Genomic DNA, 13,785 nt, shown 5'->3' on the forward strand with positions numbered 1-13,785 from the left:
TCCATCAATGGGTAAAGAAAATGTGGTGTGTATACACATACACACACACACACACACACACACACACACACACACGTCTATTACTCAGCCATTAAAAAACTGAAATCTTGCCACTTGCAACAACATGACTGGGCCTTAAGAGCTTTATGCTAAATGAAATGAGTTAGAGAAACACAAATACTATAGGGTCTTTCTTATATGTGGAACCTAAAACAAACAAACAAACAAACAACATGGGGCGCCTGGGTGGCTCAGTCAGTTAAGCAATTGCCTTCAGCTCAGGACATGATCCCAGAGTCCTGGGATTGAGTCCTGCATCAGGCTCCCTGCTCAGTGGGGGGAGTCTGTTTCTCCCTCTGCCCCTCTCCCCACCACCACCGCTTGTGCTGTCTCTCGCTTACTCTCTAATAAATAAATAAAATCTTAAAAACAACAAAAAAACAAACTCACAGAGAAAACAGACCAGTGGTTGCAAGAGGCAGGGGTGGGGGGATGGGAGAAATGGATGAACTATTTTGTTTTCTTCTTGTTTGTTTTCAAATAATTTTTATTTTATTTTATTTTATTTTTAAGTAACCTCTACACGCAACATGTGGCTTGAACTCATGACCCTGAGATCAAGAGTCACATGCTCTTCTGACTAAGCCAGCCGGGTGCCCGGAAGAGGAGCTTTTTCAAAATAGGCATCCCTTCCCACCTCAGCCCCCAGCCCCCTGAAGAAATACTATAAAGATGACCTTGAGTGAAACCACATCTTCTAATAATGCAAAGCCCCGGAAGAACCCAGCCTAGACACTCTCTGCACAGCGCTGCTCACCGACCCTATGACTCCGGCACCATCTCTGTTTTAGTTAATGTGGAAACTAAAGCAGCCGAAAAGCTGGGTGCTGGGGCCAGGCTCACTGAGCTTTTGCTGAGATTACAATCCAGCTTTGTCTCCACACACTCGTGCTGCCACCAGGAAATCACTTCCATTTTTTAAGTCCTATGTCCAATACCGTGGAAGGAACACCCAAGTGGAGTACCGTCTGCACAGTGGTGTCTCGGGAGCCAGACTGGTCGGGTCTGAATCCTGGTTCTGCCGGTTCCAAGCTGGAGAATTATGGACGAGTTATTCAACCTCCCCGTCCTCCATTTCCCCATCTGTCAAGTGGAGCTCCGACTGCCCCTCCCCACCAAGGGGGGAATTCTCGTAAGGACCTGGCAGAGAGCAGACTGCCTGACACACAAGGAAGGCCTGATGAATGTCAGCGCCGTGGTCAGCATCACTCCCCTGGAACCTGCTTTTGCTGCTTCAAGCCACAGCTGTAAGTCATTCCCACTTCTTCCCTCTCCCACTTGCCGTCAGTTGGCAAGCACCGTGAAGCCACCTCCTATTTCCCTCCCAAATGTATCAAGGTCTCTCGATGTCCACTGCCAGCACCATCTCCTCTCTTACTTCCGGATGTGCCTGCTCTGGTCCAGGTCCAATGCCACAACGCAGCCAGGGATTTCTCTCCACAGTGCATCTGATCACGTTACCCCCTGCGCTAACCTTCTCTCAGCCAAACCCCAGTGCCCCCAGGATAAAGCCCAAACACCCTGCCTTGGTTTACAAGGCCATGACCTTCCTACCTACTTCTCTAGCATAATTTTTCCACCTCTCTCTGGGCTCCTTCAAGCTACAGCAGCACTGAGGGCCTTCCAGTTCCATGAAGGAACATGATCTCTCCCAGCTTGTCTTTGGTGATCCCTCCGACTGGCTAACCACCAACACATTCTACTCATTGTAGACAAGAACTACCTCCTCACCAGTACTGCCCCGGCATCCCTACTCCAGACGCCACTTTGGACGGACCCTGATCTGGGGGCTTGTTACACTTAACTGCCACTGGTCCTTCACTCAGCTGCCTCCTGCTCTCTCTTAATCTCATCTTAAATCCCTGCTCTAGCCCCACAAGTGCCCAGCACAGTGCTACACACACAACTGCACAACAAATGTGTTCGCAGACTGACAGAGCACCTATTTTTCTCTCATTAATCAACCACCAGGTTGGGAAGAAAAAAAAATTTTTTAAGCCCTATCAAATCAGTGCAACTTTCAGCCTCCAAGCTTCAAAGTCATAAGAGAACCAACAGATGGAGATGCATAGCAGCAAATGCTTACCCAGGTCCCCAAATGTGCCAGGTCCACCAGGGAGAACAGGCCCTTGGCTGATCTCCTTGCAGGCAGGGGCCTTGGGAAGATGCCCTGGCTCTTCGGCGCATCTCTCTGCCCAGCTGACAGTCATCCTGCCAGATGCCATCCCACTCGCCACTGCTGGGCCACAAGGCAACACAACCACGCGGGTGGGGGCAGGCAGTCTTTTCACCAGCCCACCGAGAGCTAAACTCAGATTTAAAAAGTTAGACACTCACACACACAAGTTGAGAAGTCATCTTTTCATCCATGCCAGGAGTGCTATCGTTTGTAAGGACCTTGGACTGGCTCAGTCGGTTAAGCGACTGCCTTCGGCTCAGGTCATGATCCTGGAGTCCCGGGATCGAGTCCCGCATCAGGCTCCCTGTTCGGCAGGGAGTCTGCTTCTCCCTCTGACCCTCCCCCCTCTCATGTGCTCTCTCTCTCTCTCTCTCTCATTCTCTCTCAAATAAATAAATAAAATCTTTAAAAAAAAAAGTAAAAAAATAAAGTTTTAAATACACTCACTGATGTGAGTTGAGTCTCCCAGAAAGATATGCTCAAGTCCTAACACCCGATCCCTATTAACATGATATTATTGGGATAAGGTCAGCTGGATTTGAGCCCTAATCCAATGACTCATGTCCTTCCAAAAAGGCGAATCCAGACACAGACACACAGGACGCAAGGCTGTGCACATGAAGACAGAAGCAGAGACTGCAGCAATGCAGGACTGAGCCAAGGACAGCCAAGGGCGGCCAGCGACCACCAAGAGTTGGAAGAGGCCAGGTAAGATTCTTCTCAAGAGCCCTGGGAGGGAGCGTGGCCCTGCTAACTCCTTGATTTCAGACTGCCGGCCTCCGGAACTACTCGAGAATAAACTTCTGTTGTGTTAGGCCACCCAGTGTGTGGCACTTGGTTACGTCAGCTTGATCTTTTTAAAGCATCATATTATATTCTAATATTTATCTCACTGAACGTGTTTTTGAAAAACTGAAGTTAGTTGGCTCCATCCCTAGGCAGATAGTCATTACACCCAAGAAAAAGATATATTGTACATTCTTTAAGAACTTCCATCTGGATTCTTTTTAATTTGGGGGTCATCTTTTTAGAAGTTTAGGTTTATTTCACAAAAACAGCAGTTTTTTAGGAATAATGCCCTGGTCACTAAACATGTTAATATTTTATGCATCCATCCCAGCCAGGTGCATATTAACACAGAGGAGGACCCTATCCCTAATCATAGAAAAGGCAAAGCAGAAAGAAACTGAAACATTTTTCCAGGTCTTGAAGTTGACATTTCACATATTCAGCAGAGTTCAGCTGTGCGAGGGCAAAAAGAACAGAGACCAACCAGGTAACCGGCTGTAGAATGAAATCAGGTGTGAGCACGCACACGTGTGGGTAAGCACACACCCGCCCTGGAAACCACGGACTCTGGCAGCCAGATAACAGCTACGATTTTCAACTCCATAGCTAAGCTGGTCTAATAAGAGCTACCTCCTCCCAACCTTCACCACGGTCTCCAAAGTAGACACACTTTTGGTTTACAAGGCCTGCTTCGCAGTAAGCATGACAACATTCAACTCTTGCATGATGCCAGGCAACCATGAAGAAACACTGACACCCAGAGGCCCAGAGCAGTCAACTTCCACTTCTCATGTCATTTTTGCTTGATCTCTTAAAAGCATCACTTTCAAATCTCACCCTTTGATACCAAAACTAAAGAGGGAGACAACATCATTTAGCCTTGAGGTAGCTCTGGGATAATAGGATTGAAGCTCTTTCTGGGTATGAACGGCACTAGTCACTGACTGCCGTGAAAATAATTTAGGAGACATGACAGAAGATTTAAGGCACATCTTGGGGCGCCTGGGTGGCTCAGTCATTAAGTGTCTGCCTTCGGCTCAGGTCATGATCCCAGGGTCCTGGGATTGAGCCCCGCATCGGGCTCTCTGCTCTGCAGGAAGCCTGCTTCTCCCTCTCCCACTCCCCCTGCTTGTGTTCCCTCTCTTGCTGTGGATCTGTCAAATAAATAAATAAATAAATAAACCTTAAAAAAAAAAAAAAAAAAGGAAGATTTAAGGCACATCTCTATAAATAAATCACTGCCATCATTTTTACCATCAGCATGAAACTACTATCCAGTTCATGCCAGGAACGAAGGTATTTGAAAAAGGAAAAATCATTTCTAGAGACAAGGTTCCTTTTGAGGTATTCCATCAAGAATTAAACTGTAAGGAGGTACAGAAGTAGCTCAACTACAGCAGAAAGACACTAACTTCAGAGTCCTGGACTTGCCACTTATAAGCCACATGCTGTTGTGCACTTTTAAACAGAGCTGTTAAAGTGTAGGGGACCCACCTCTGCACAGACGGGGTGGATTCCAATGGTACTGTCCAGCTGCTTTTTGGTCAGTCCACACTTGAGGGCAGCTGCAAAGCCTTGTGTCACTTCTCCAGCATTTGGACCCAGTACGTGGAAGCCCACAACACGTTCCTAAGATGTAAAATAAAGTAATACAGTTATACTAATTCTTTCCCCCTTTATAACCTAGAACACAGACCTAGTCTATTCTAAAAGCCCTGTTCAGAATTTATCAAAGACCTATATTAACACTTGCTAAAAGTGACTTAAGCTGAAGATACTCCAACATGAGCCAGTAGAGTGTGGTGGTGACAGCAAGCAAGAAGGGAGAGACAAGAGCTGGCCTTGACCGAGGAAGAAAATCATTAAAAGCAAACATGTCTGCAATTCCGTAAGCACCAAAATGTTCTGGAAAATGTTTTCAAAGGGCAGTTCTGTCCTCATCTCCTCTATTTGGTTGCCTCAAAGCTCTAGATAAACTACCTGTGATAGCTGTAACATTTAAAAGCAGTCATTTCGGGACGCCTGACTGGCTCAGTCGGTAGAGCATGCCACTCTTGATCTTGGGGTTTTGAGTTTGAGCCCCATGCTGAGTGTAGAGATTACTTAAAAAAGGTAAAAATCTACGGGTGCCTGGGTGGTGCCATTGGTCAAAGCATCCAACTCTTGGTTTTGGCTTAGGTCATGATCTCGGCATCATGAAATCAAGCCCCACATCGAGCTCTACGCTCAGCGTGGAATCTGCTTGGGTTTCTCTCTCTCCCTCTCCCTATTCACCCCCCACCCACTCTCTCACTCTCTAAAATAAGTCTTAAAAAAAAATTGGAAAAAATAAATAAAAGCAATCATTTAAATTTAAAAATCATTTTAACTAAGGCTTTGGGGGTAGACAGCACAGTTAGTCTTAAAATTCTTCCAATCTGAAACCATTTCTGAAATCAACAGGAAAATGTTGGCAACTCTGAATAAACTCTAAATCCCGGACTCTAGCTACCAAGGGCAGAGAAATCTGATGCATTCTAATGTTCAGACTTCATGACTGAGCTATACTATCTAGTCCAACCTCCTCACCCCAGGTAAGGCACCTCAGGCTGTGGGGTATACAGCCTTATCTAAGGTTCCATCGTTGCCTGGAGAACAATCAGGAAGGTCATCCTGTTGCTGAAGTACTGTAATATATTCCACCTTGAACTCTTACATTATTCATCCTGCCCATCAGGGGTTTAGCGTATGGACAAAGCACCAAACACAATGTACTTAAAATAGACTAGATATACATTTAATAATATGGATAGATCTCAAAGAAAGTGATCTAAAAAAAGTTGCAGGCTTCTTTTTTTAGCTGAGGATACCACTCTTAAACCACAATGCATAATGTTTATGGATATGTAACAGACAGCAAATGTAAAAACATGAACAGGTGAGGCACTCACTTCAAAACAGTGTTACCCCTGGGCAAGGGGTGAGGACTATGGGATCGAGAAGGAATACAAAAGACTACACAGACATAGGGTAATGCTTAAGAGCATGGGATCTACACTGCCTGTGATTAGTTCCAACTCTGCCATTAACTAGGTAAGTGAGCTGAGCACAATTACTTAACCTCCATGTGCTTCAGTTGCCTCATCAAGAGTACACACCTCACAGGCTTGTACAAGAATTAACTAAGTTAATACATGAAGACCTCTAAGTACTGCAGTGGTACGTAGTAAGTGCTCAATAAACATAAGCTGTTATAAATTTCCTCTGTGATGGTTTCTTTCTTACTAGAGAAAAGCTTTGGTGAAGCAAACACACCAAAATATTAACATTCACTGAATCTGGACAGTGGGTACTTTCCCTATCTTCCTGTAAATGTTAAATATTTCATATGAGAAGCACAGCATACGAAAGAATAAAAACCTAGTAGACAATAAACACTGGAAAAACCAAGGACAGGTAGACACTGTGAAGTGACTGACTCAAAATGAATAAAGCATATGCCCCAAGGATGGTCAAGTTCTAGAAGCATGCTTTTGCATAAGATTGCTCATGACAGAAGAACAATGACAAGTATTCATCTTTTCTAATACTATCTTTGTCTATGAAAATAATTGAAAACAGTATCACCCTCCTTACGGCCTCAACTATTTTAATTAAGATGGGGCTCATTTGTAGTGAAAACTATTTTTCATATTAAATTTAAAAAGTGTTATTTGAGGAGCACCTGGATGGCTCAGTCGTTAAGCGTCTGCCTTCAACTCAGGTCATGATCCCAGGGTCCTGGGATGGAGCCCTGAGGGCTCCCTGTTCTGTGGGGAGTCTGCTTCTGCTGCTCCCCCTGCTCATACTCTCTCTTGCTTTCTCTCTCACATGCTCTCTCTCTCAAATAACATCTTTAAAATGAAAGCATTATTTGAACAAATGACACAACACTGAAAAAAAAGACAAAATGAACCACATGTTGATGAAACAGATTTGCTTGGTCTGAAGGAAAATGTGGAGGTTTCATTGATTGCTACATGCAACATGCAACTGAACTACCTCTTGCTAGAGGGAGACAGTGAGAACGTCAGACATTTTCTCCTTTTGTCTACAGCAGCATGATGGCTAATGTATACTCAAATACTTCTAATAATAAAAACTTATGTCTGCAAAGGAAAAAATTCCGTAAAATCATTCTTTACATCAACTGCATCCTAGCATATTCACTTATTAAATGCATCTGGGATGATCTTTTTCGTAGAGGGTCCAGGTTTTCCTGCACTACTGTCTGAAACAGTAGCTTTTCAACAGGATACATGGTTTAATTATATTCAAATCCCAAAATAAGAAAAAGCGTGAGGTTATTTGGCTTTTAATTATGGATTCTTTAGCATGGTTTACATTTTTACTCAGGCCTTTTTTTTTTTTCCAAAGGTAAGATCCCAGCTAAGTTAAAAATACCAGTCCTCATCAGAGTCAATCCACAAGTATGTGTGTGTGCATACATGTGTTCTGAGTATGGGACTAGCAGCCAAAAAAAGACAGAAAATCAAGCATGTCTTCAATCACTTTGTAGGTATGGAAACAAGCTCTGTGAGGTCAAGGAGTTTACCCACAGGCTTTCAGTTACTGGCATTACATGCAGTAGCCAGTAATGAAATCTTAAATCAGAACCCAGTGAAGAGCTCTTCCCATTACACATCTTTCTCATTAGCTCATTAGACTGTTTAAGAATTAACTAAGTTAATACATGTAGACCTCCAAGTACTGCAATGGTAACAGCAAGTGTTCAATAAACATAAGCTGTTATAAATTTCCTCTGTGATGGCTTCTCTCTTACTAGAGAAAAGCTGCTTGGGACACAAACGTGTGTTCCTCCCATTCTTTTACAGTTTCTCATTATTTGTAGAAGTCACTGACTTCATGGCTTCCCTTTTATGAACACACACAGTTCTTGCGTTGTCTCTGTGGTCTGCGCTCGGCAAGGTCGGCAGGCCTACTGGCCACGTGCGGAGCCCTGTGCCGGTGACACTGAGTGCAGGCCAAGTGGTGTCACCATGACCCTTGCCCTCAGACCGTGTCCATGCGGCTGGGAAGACCAACACATAAAATACTAAAGGAATGCGATGTCCATCATGTGATCAAAATAGAACTACATATTAAAAACAAATGAAATTACTGGAAAAAAGGATTCAATGAGGATTTCACTTACGTTGTCTTTGATATTACAGATTACTTTTGCATAACATTTGTTGTTATCTCTTGATGGAATCGTCCACTCCAACGGCCAAAAGTAACTATGGTAAACCTGAGAAGATATACACACAATTTAAGACCCATTATCTTAAGAAGTATGTTTGACAAACACCAGCTGTGGATTAAAAACATTGGAGACTCGGGCGCCTGGGTGGCTCAGATGGTTAAGCGTCTGCCTTCGGCTCAGGTCGTGGTCCCGGGGTCCTGGGATCGAGTCCCGCATCGGGCTCCCTGCTCCTTGGGAGCCCGCTTCTCCCTCTGCTTCTCTCTCTCTCTCTCCCTGTCTCTCATGAATAAATAAATAAAATCTTAAAAAAAAAAAAATAAAAACATTGGAGACTCTTTGATACTTAGACTTCATTAAACAATAAAATTCATGGAATAAGTAGGCATTTGGTCAGAAGGTAAACAACCTTAAACTTGTTGTCAGGCCCCTTTGCTATAAGCTCATCCCTTAATTATATCTCAACCTCAGAACAGTAAACCCTAAGTAATAATAACAACAAAAAGCAAGCAAATGAGAGAAAGCAGCCAGGTAATTACTTGCTGTCTTACATCAAGAAAACAAAGGAAAAAAGAAATAAAATACATAACACTATCTTGCATAGGAATGACAACTTTGGGAAAGAAACAAGTAAGGTGCCACGAACAATTACAGCAATTATCCAGTTCCTTGCTTGATGCTTCCATAGGCATTTCCTCTGTTGGCGTTACTCGCCCAGAGCAATGAAGAAGAGAAAGGCGGGAGGGAGGGAAGATGAGAGTGGGAGGGCGCAGGTGTCTTGACTGACGCTTCCTGAACTTAAGTCTGGGTGACTACAGGGATCGGTTTCCACCTAAGGCTGCTAGACTCAATTCAAAACATGTATGGCTGGCTACCTTCCCAAAACAAACTGATTATGCAGCCATTATAATAAAGTCTTCTTTGATGCTGTAATACAATGCGAACTTTTTTTTTAAACTTGGGTTACAAAACTGAATAGTGTCATGTATCACAACAATTACACAGGGAAAAGATGATTAAAGAAATTACCCAAATTGCTAACAACTGCTATGTTACAGACATAAGTCTATGGATAATTGTTTCCTATTTCCATTTTCAAAATTTCAACCCAAATGCATTACTTTTATTTATTTTTAAGGATTTTATTTATTTACTGGAGAGAGAGAAAAGGAGACAGAGATAGTGAGAGAGAGCACGAGCAGGGCAGAGAGGGAGGAGGGTCCCCGCTGCCCCAAGGGTTCTTTTGAGCCCGACGCAGGACTCGATCCCAGGACCCTGAGATCATGACCTGAGCCGAAGGCAGATGCTTAAGTGACTGAGCCACCCAGGCGCCCCAAATGCATTACTTTTATAATGAAAAATGCAAATTCTAATAAAATGAAAGCCAAAGCCTGTCAAGAAATATGAGATGTATATTAAGAACCCTAAAATGTAAGAATCTTTTGACAGGAATCTATCTTCAGAAAATAACCAGAGAAATACAGTGAATTATGAAGATGTTCATTGTTCTATTTATGATAGTGAAAAACTATAAACAATCTAATAAAAGTATGGCTTAACAAATTATTTTATAGCATCCAAAAATACATAAGTCACTTTTGAAAACGCTGTTTTTAGGGTGAAATGCTCATGACCTAACATTAACTGTAAAACAGAACAGCAAATTGCCCATAACTTAATCACACTTAAAAAAATTAAGACATATGTGCCTACAATTATACATACACACCTATATATACAATATATAAACACATACTTATAGACTAGAAAGAAATGTGCCAAAATATTAATAGTAGTGATCTCGTTATGAATTACAATTTCTTTTATACTTTCCTAATTTTTCAAACTTCCTATAATGAGGATATACTATTTTTATAATCAGAAAATGCTACTCATGTGATACTAATAGACCAAGATATTACATGCTACTGCTAATGTGTATTATAAGAAAAAGATTAAGAGATTTAAAATAGGCTATCATAAAATTTACTGATTTACAAATCTGGTCTTCTGGAAGGTTTTACTGGAAACTTTCTTCCTGAATGATTTAAAGCAGCAGTCCCTCTGGGTAGACTGCGTACACAGAAACAGTGCATGCCACGTGCCTGTTCCTTGACTGTGGCAGTTACAAGAGGATAACAGTACCAAAACCCCCAACTGTCACTAAGAGAGTGGTCGAAATGTTGTTAATTTTTAGTTTCCTTCTTTGTATTTTCCTGTATTTTTCATATTTCCAACAATATTGTTTTAATAATAAAAGGAACCAGTAAAAGCGGTTTCAAAAAATAGAAGGAAGTATTACTGGGTCAGCTGACAAGACTGGAAAGCGGAAGGTAGATTATATCCAAATCAACATTAAACTTCCTAAAAGTGGTAACTATAATGTGGTTACTAAAGAAATACCCTAGTCGCAGGAAACACACACTGAAGAATTTAGGAGTAAAGGGGCATTTAACTTCCTTTCAAAAGGTGCAGGGAAAAAAATACAGATACAGAGAGATAAAAAGAGAATATGAAAAGTATAAAACAAATTTATGGGTTAATGAAAGGTCTTTGTACAATTTTTCACCTTTTCTGTATGCTTGAAGTTACTTTTAATTTTGAACAGAAAGCAGCAGTAACTTAACACAGGCATAAAGAATATCATTTACCTCAATATTTTCTTCCCCAAATGTCTCCACAGCTTTCTCCTCAGAAAGACCACAGGCACCATATTCCAAAGGAGTAAACACAGTTGTTGGAACATTCTCATAGTCACACTATTTCAAAACGAAGTAAAGAGTTAAGACACAGGAGAAATTATAACTCAAAAAAGGGTATACATCAAAAAGGTTCAAAATCAGGAGAAAAGCAGACTAATAAATTTCTACCACAAGTATGGGAAGTCACAATCCCAGGTATAAACCTACTACCCTGAGAACCATTAACTCATGTGATAGTTGTAATAGAGGTATGAAGTCTGGCAAGATCAGTCATGAATAGATTCATGTGCCTTCTCCATCCAACACCAACTGATGTTAACAACAAGGACACACTTTTTCTCCCTTTATAAAGCAGCCAAAAACAAGACGAGTGTACCCAAAGCTGACAGTCTCATATTGGTGACAGGAATTAATAGACTTCTTTGGAAAACCAATTAGGTAATACCAATTAAGAGCCATAAAAACATTCTTTACCTCTGTGCCAAGAACCCCACTCTTTAGAAATCTATAATAATAATTTACTGTACAGAAAAAGCTCCATGCATTAATTGAGCATTGCTGCAGTATGCCTCAAGAGTGGTAATATATTGATTGGCTTTCAAATGCAAATAGGAAAGTGGTTCTACAGTATATATGCTCAGTGTGGTATTATACAGCCACTGAAGTGGAAGACCACAGAAACAAAAACAGTTACTGACGCTATTTCCAAAGCATATTTTATGATGTTAATAGTAGAGATGACAAAAGGATTCTGAAGTCAAACAAGTTTGTGAAACACTGGATTAAGTAAATAAACAGGTTAGGTTTCTCTACTATGGATTTCTCAGTCTTCAGTACACTGATGTGAAGTGTGGAAAAGAGATTATGTAAATGCCAAATCTGTTTGTAAATGCAATTTGGTAAAAACCTACCGACCACATCTGTACACAGAGGGGAGCCTAAGTAACAGTTTGCACTTAAAATATCAGATACTCAATTCCCCTTTAAAACAGTAGGGTAAAATCTTTAAAATGTGTCTCCCTCTAGAAACAATAAATATAATCCTTTTTCTCTAAAAAGAACATAAACCCTTGGAATTAGGAATCAAAAGCACAGGGAGACATCCCCGGACAGCCATCATGGTGTTATCACGGACCAGAATTACTGTCCTGCTTTCAACAACAAGAAAACGAGACAAAGAGCAGGCAACACTTTCAGACACTGGACAACAGGCAGCGCAGGACTGTGATCCCTGACAGAAGAGCAACAAATGAGGCGAGTCCAGTGATTTCTTGTTTACCGTCCAGAGCACTATCTAGGGACTGGGTGCAAAAGGAGGGAACTCAGAGCCCAGCAGTCTCTCTGAGTCATGGAGATAAGAGACCACAGTTCAGGGGAGTCAGGGGGGCTTGAAGCTGCGGGGCACCGCCCCAGAGGGTAGAGCTACACAAAAGAACTCTTGAAATCTGTGGGCTGAGAACTGATCTGTCCATGTGTCACAGGAGGTACTCCACGGTAAGGAAAGAACCACTGGAAAGCAGAGAAAGCAGGAGGCCCCAAGTGACCAGAGCTCTTACAGGACTGGAAATAGCTCCTGTTCCCTCAAGCCAGAGTAGAAAGAATTCATAAAGTAAGGGGAACGGGGAGTCCTCCAAAAGGCAGCCCTAGATGAAAGGTGGCCATTGACAGACCCTAAAAAAACACAAAAGCAAGTTTTACAAAAGGATAAAACTAGTTCCACATAACTTAATGGGCGGCCAGCACAAAATCCAACACTGTATAAAGGAATTCAACAAAACCCAGCACCCAACAATGTAAAATGTCCAACGTCCACATTCATCCAAAATAACAAGACATGCAAAGGAGCAGGAACACGTGAAGATATGTGTACTGTGGCTTCTCTATGGTTTTCACATAAAATATTTTATATATTTATATTTTATTTTTTAAGTAGGCTTCACACCCAACACAGGGCTTGAACTCACAACTCTGAGATCAAGAGTTGCATGGTCTACTGACTGAGCCAGCCAGGCACCCCTAAAATACTTTATAAAACTGAGTTAACAAATAAAGTACCACTTTAATAATAAAGATGCTAACGTTTACTCTTTGTAAAAACAAAGTATTTCAAGTGTTTGAGAGCAATTCTAAAAGGATCCAAGAGACAACTGGTCATTCTGCTGACACGTCCACCATACTGTGCTTTAAACTGGTACGTGCATCTTCTCGTGAGGCTTTTTAAACAAAGGGCTTAGTGGAATGTCCATCATCTACAGGCTGACTCAGTTTTACAGTCTGTTCTAGATCAGTTTTTGAAATGATAAAAACTTTTTTCTTCCCTTCATCTGTGTTTCCAAAAGAATGAATATTTAGTGTATTTAATGGCAAATATTTTTAAGTTTCAAAAGTTTATTATTAAATGTTAAAAAGGTTCATTTAAATTTTCCCAATGTATTTGCCACTTCATTTTATTTAGGAAAGTTATGTGTTACAGAGATGTTTGCAAATTGGTGGATTCTTTAAGTCTTGAGATACTTTTCCTATTCCATCCCCTATTTTTCTATAATCTATACTTCCCAAATCTTTCTTAGGCAATAAATCGTCATGATTAAGACAGCAGTACCTAAGATCAGAACTGGACTTCATTTATGCCTCGGCTGCCTCCCAGCCTTATGACCTCGCAGTTACCTAATTTCCCCTTACTATGTCATCAACCTCCACAGCTGCCCCGAGGCTGAGTGAGATAAGGCTCACAAAGCACTTAGCACAGTGCCAAGCATGTCGCAAGAACTCACGTGTAGCCCTTTGTCTCCCTTTCCTCCCAACACTCTGGTAAAGCAGTGAGGAATAGATAG

At 41.7% G+C, this 13,785-nt stretch overlaps 1 protein-coding gene across 5 annotated transcripts in view; it reads right to left on the minus strand.

Annotated features, from left to right (window-relative positions):
- The window catches only part of LOC113921420 (thioredoxin reductase 1, cytoplasmic), a 61,612-nt gene that overhangs the window by 5,692 nt on the left and 42,135 nt on the right, over window positions 1-13,785 (minus strand). For all 5 annotated transcript variants that reach the window (XM_027591993.2, XM_027591992.2, XM_027591991.2 and 2 more), the window contains 3 exons: window positions 10,901-11,008; window positions 8,202-8,297; window positions 4,523-4,657 (listed from right to left, as the gene is read on the minus strand). In XM_027591993.2, the coding sequence (XP_027447794.1) occupies window positions 4,523-4,657; window positions 8,202-8,297; window positions 10,901-11,008 (339 nt within the window). The remainder of the gene's footprint in view (window positions 1-4,522; window positions 4,658-8,201; window positions 8,298-10,900; window positions 11,009-13,785) is intronic.

The sequence above is a fragment of the Zalophus californianus genome, chromosome 9 (genome assembly GCF_009762305.2).
Source record: "Zalophus californianus isolate mZalCal1 chromosome 9, mZalCal1.pri.v2, whole genome shotgun sequence".
NCBI lineage: Eukaryota > Metazoa > Chordata > Mammalia > Carnivora > Otariidae > Zalophus > Zalophus californianus.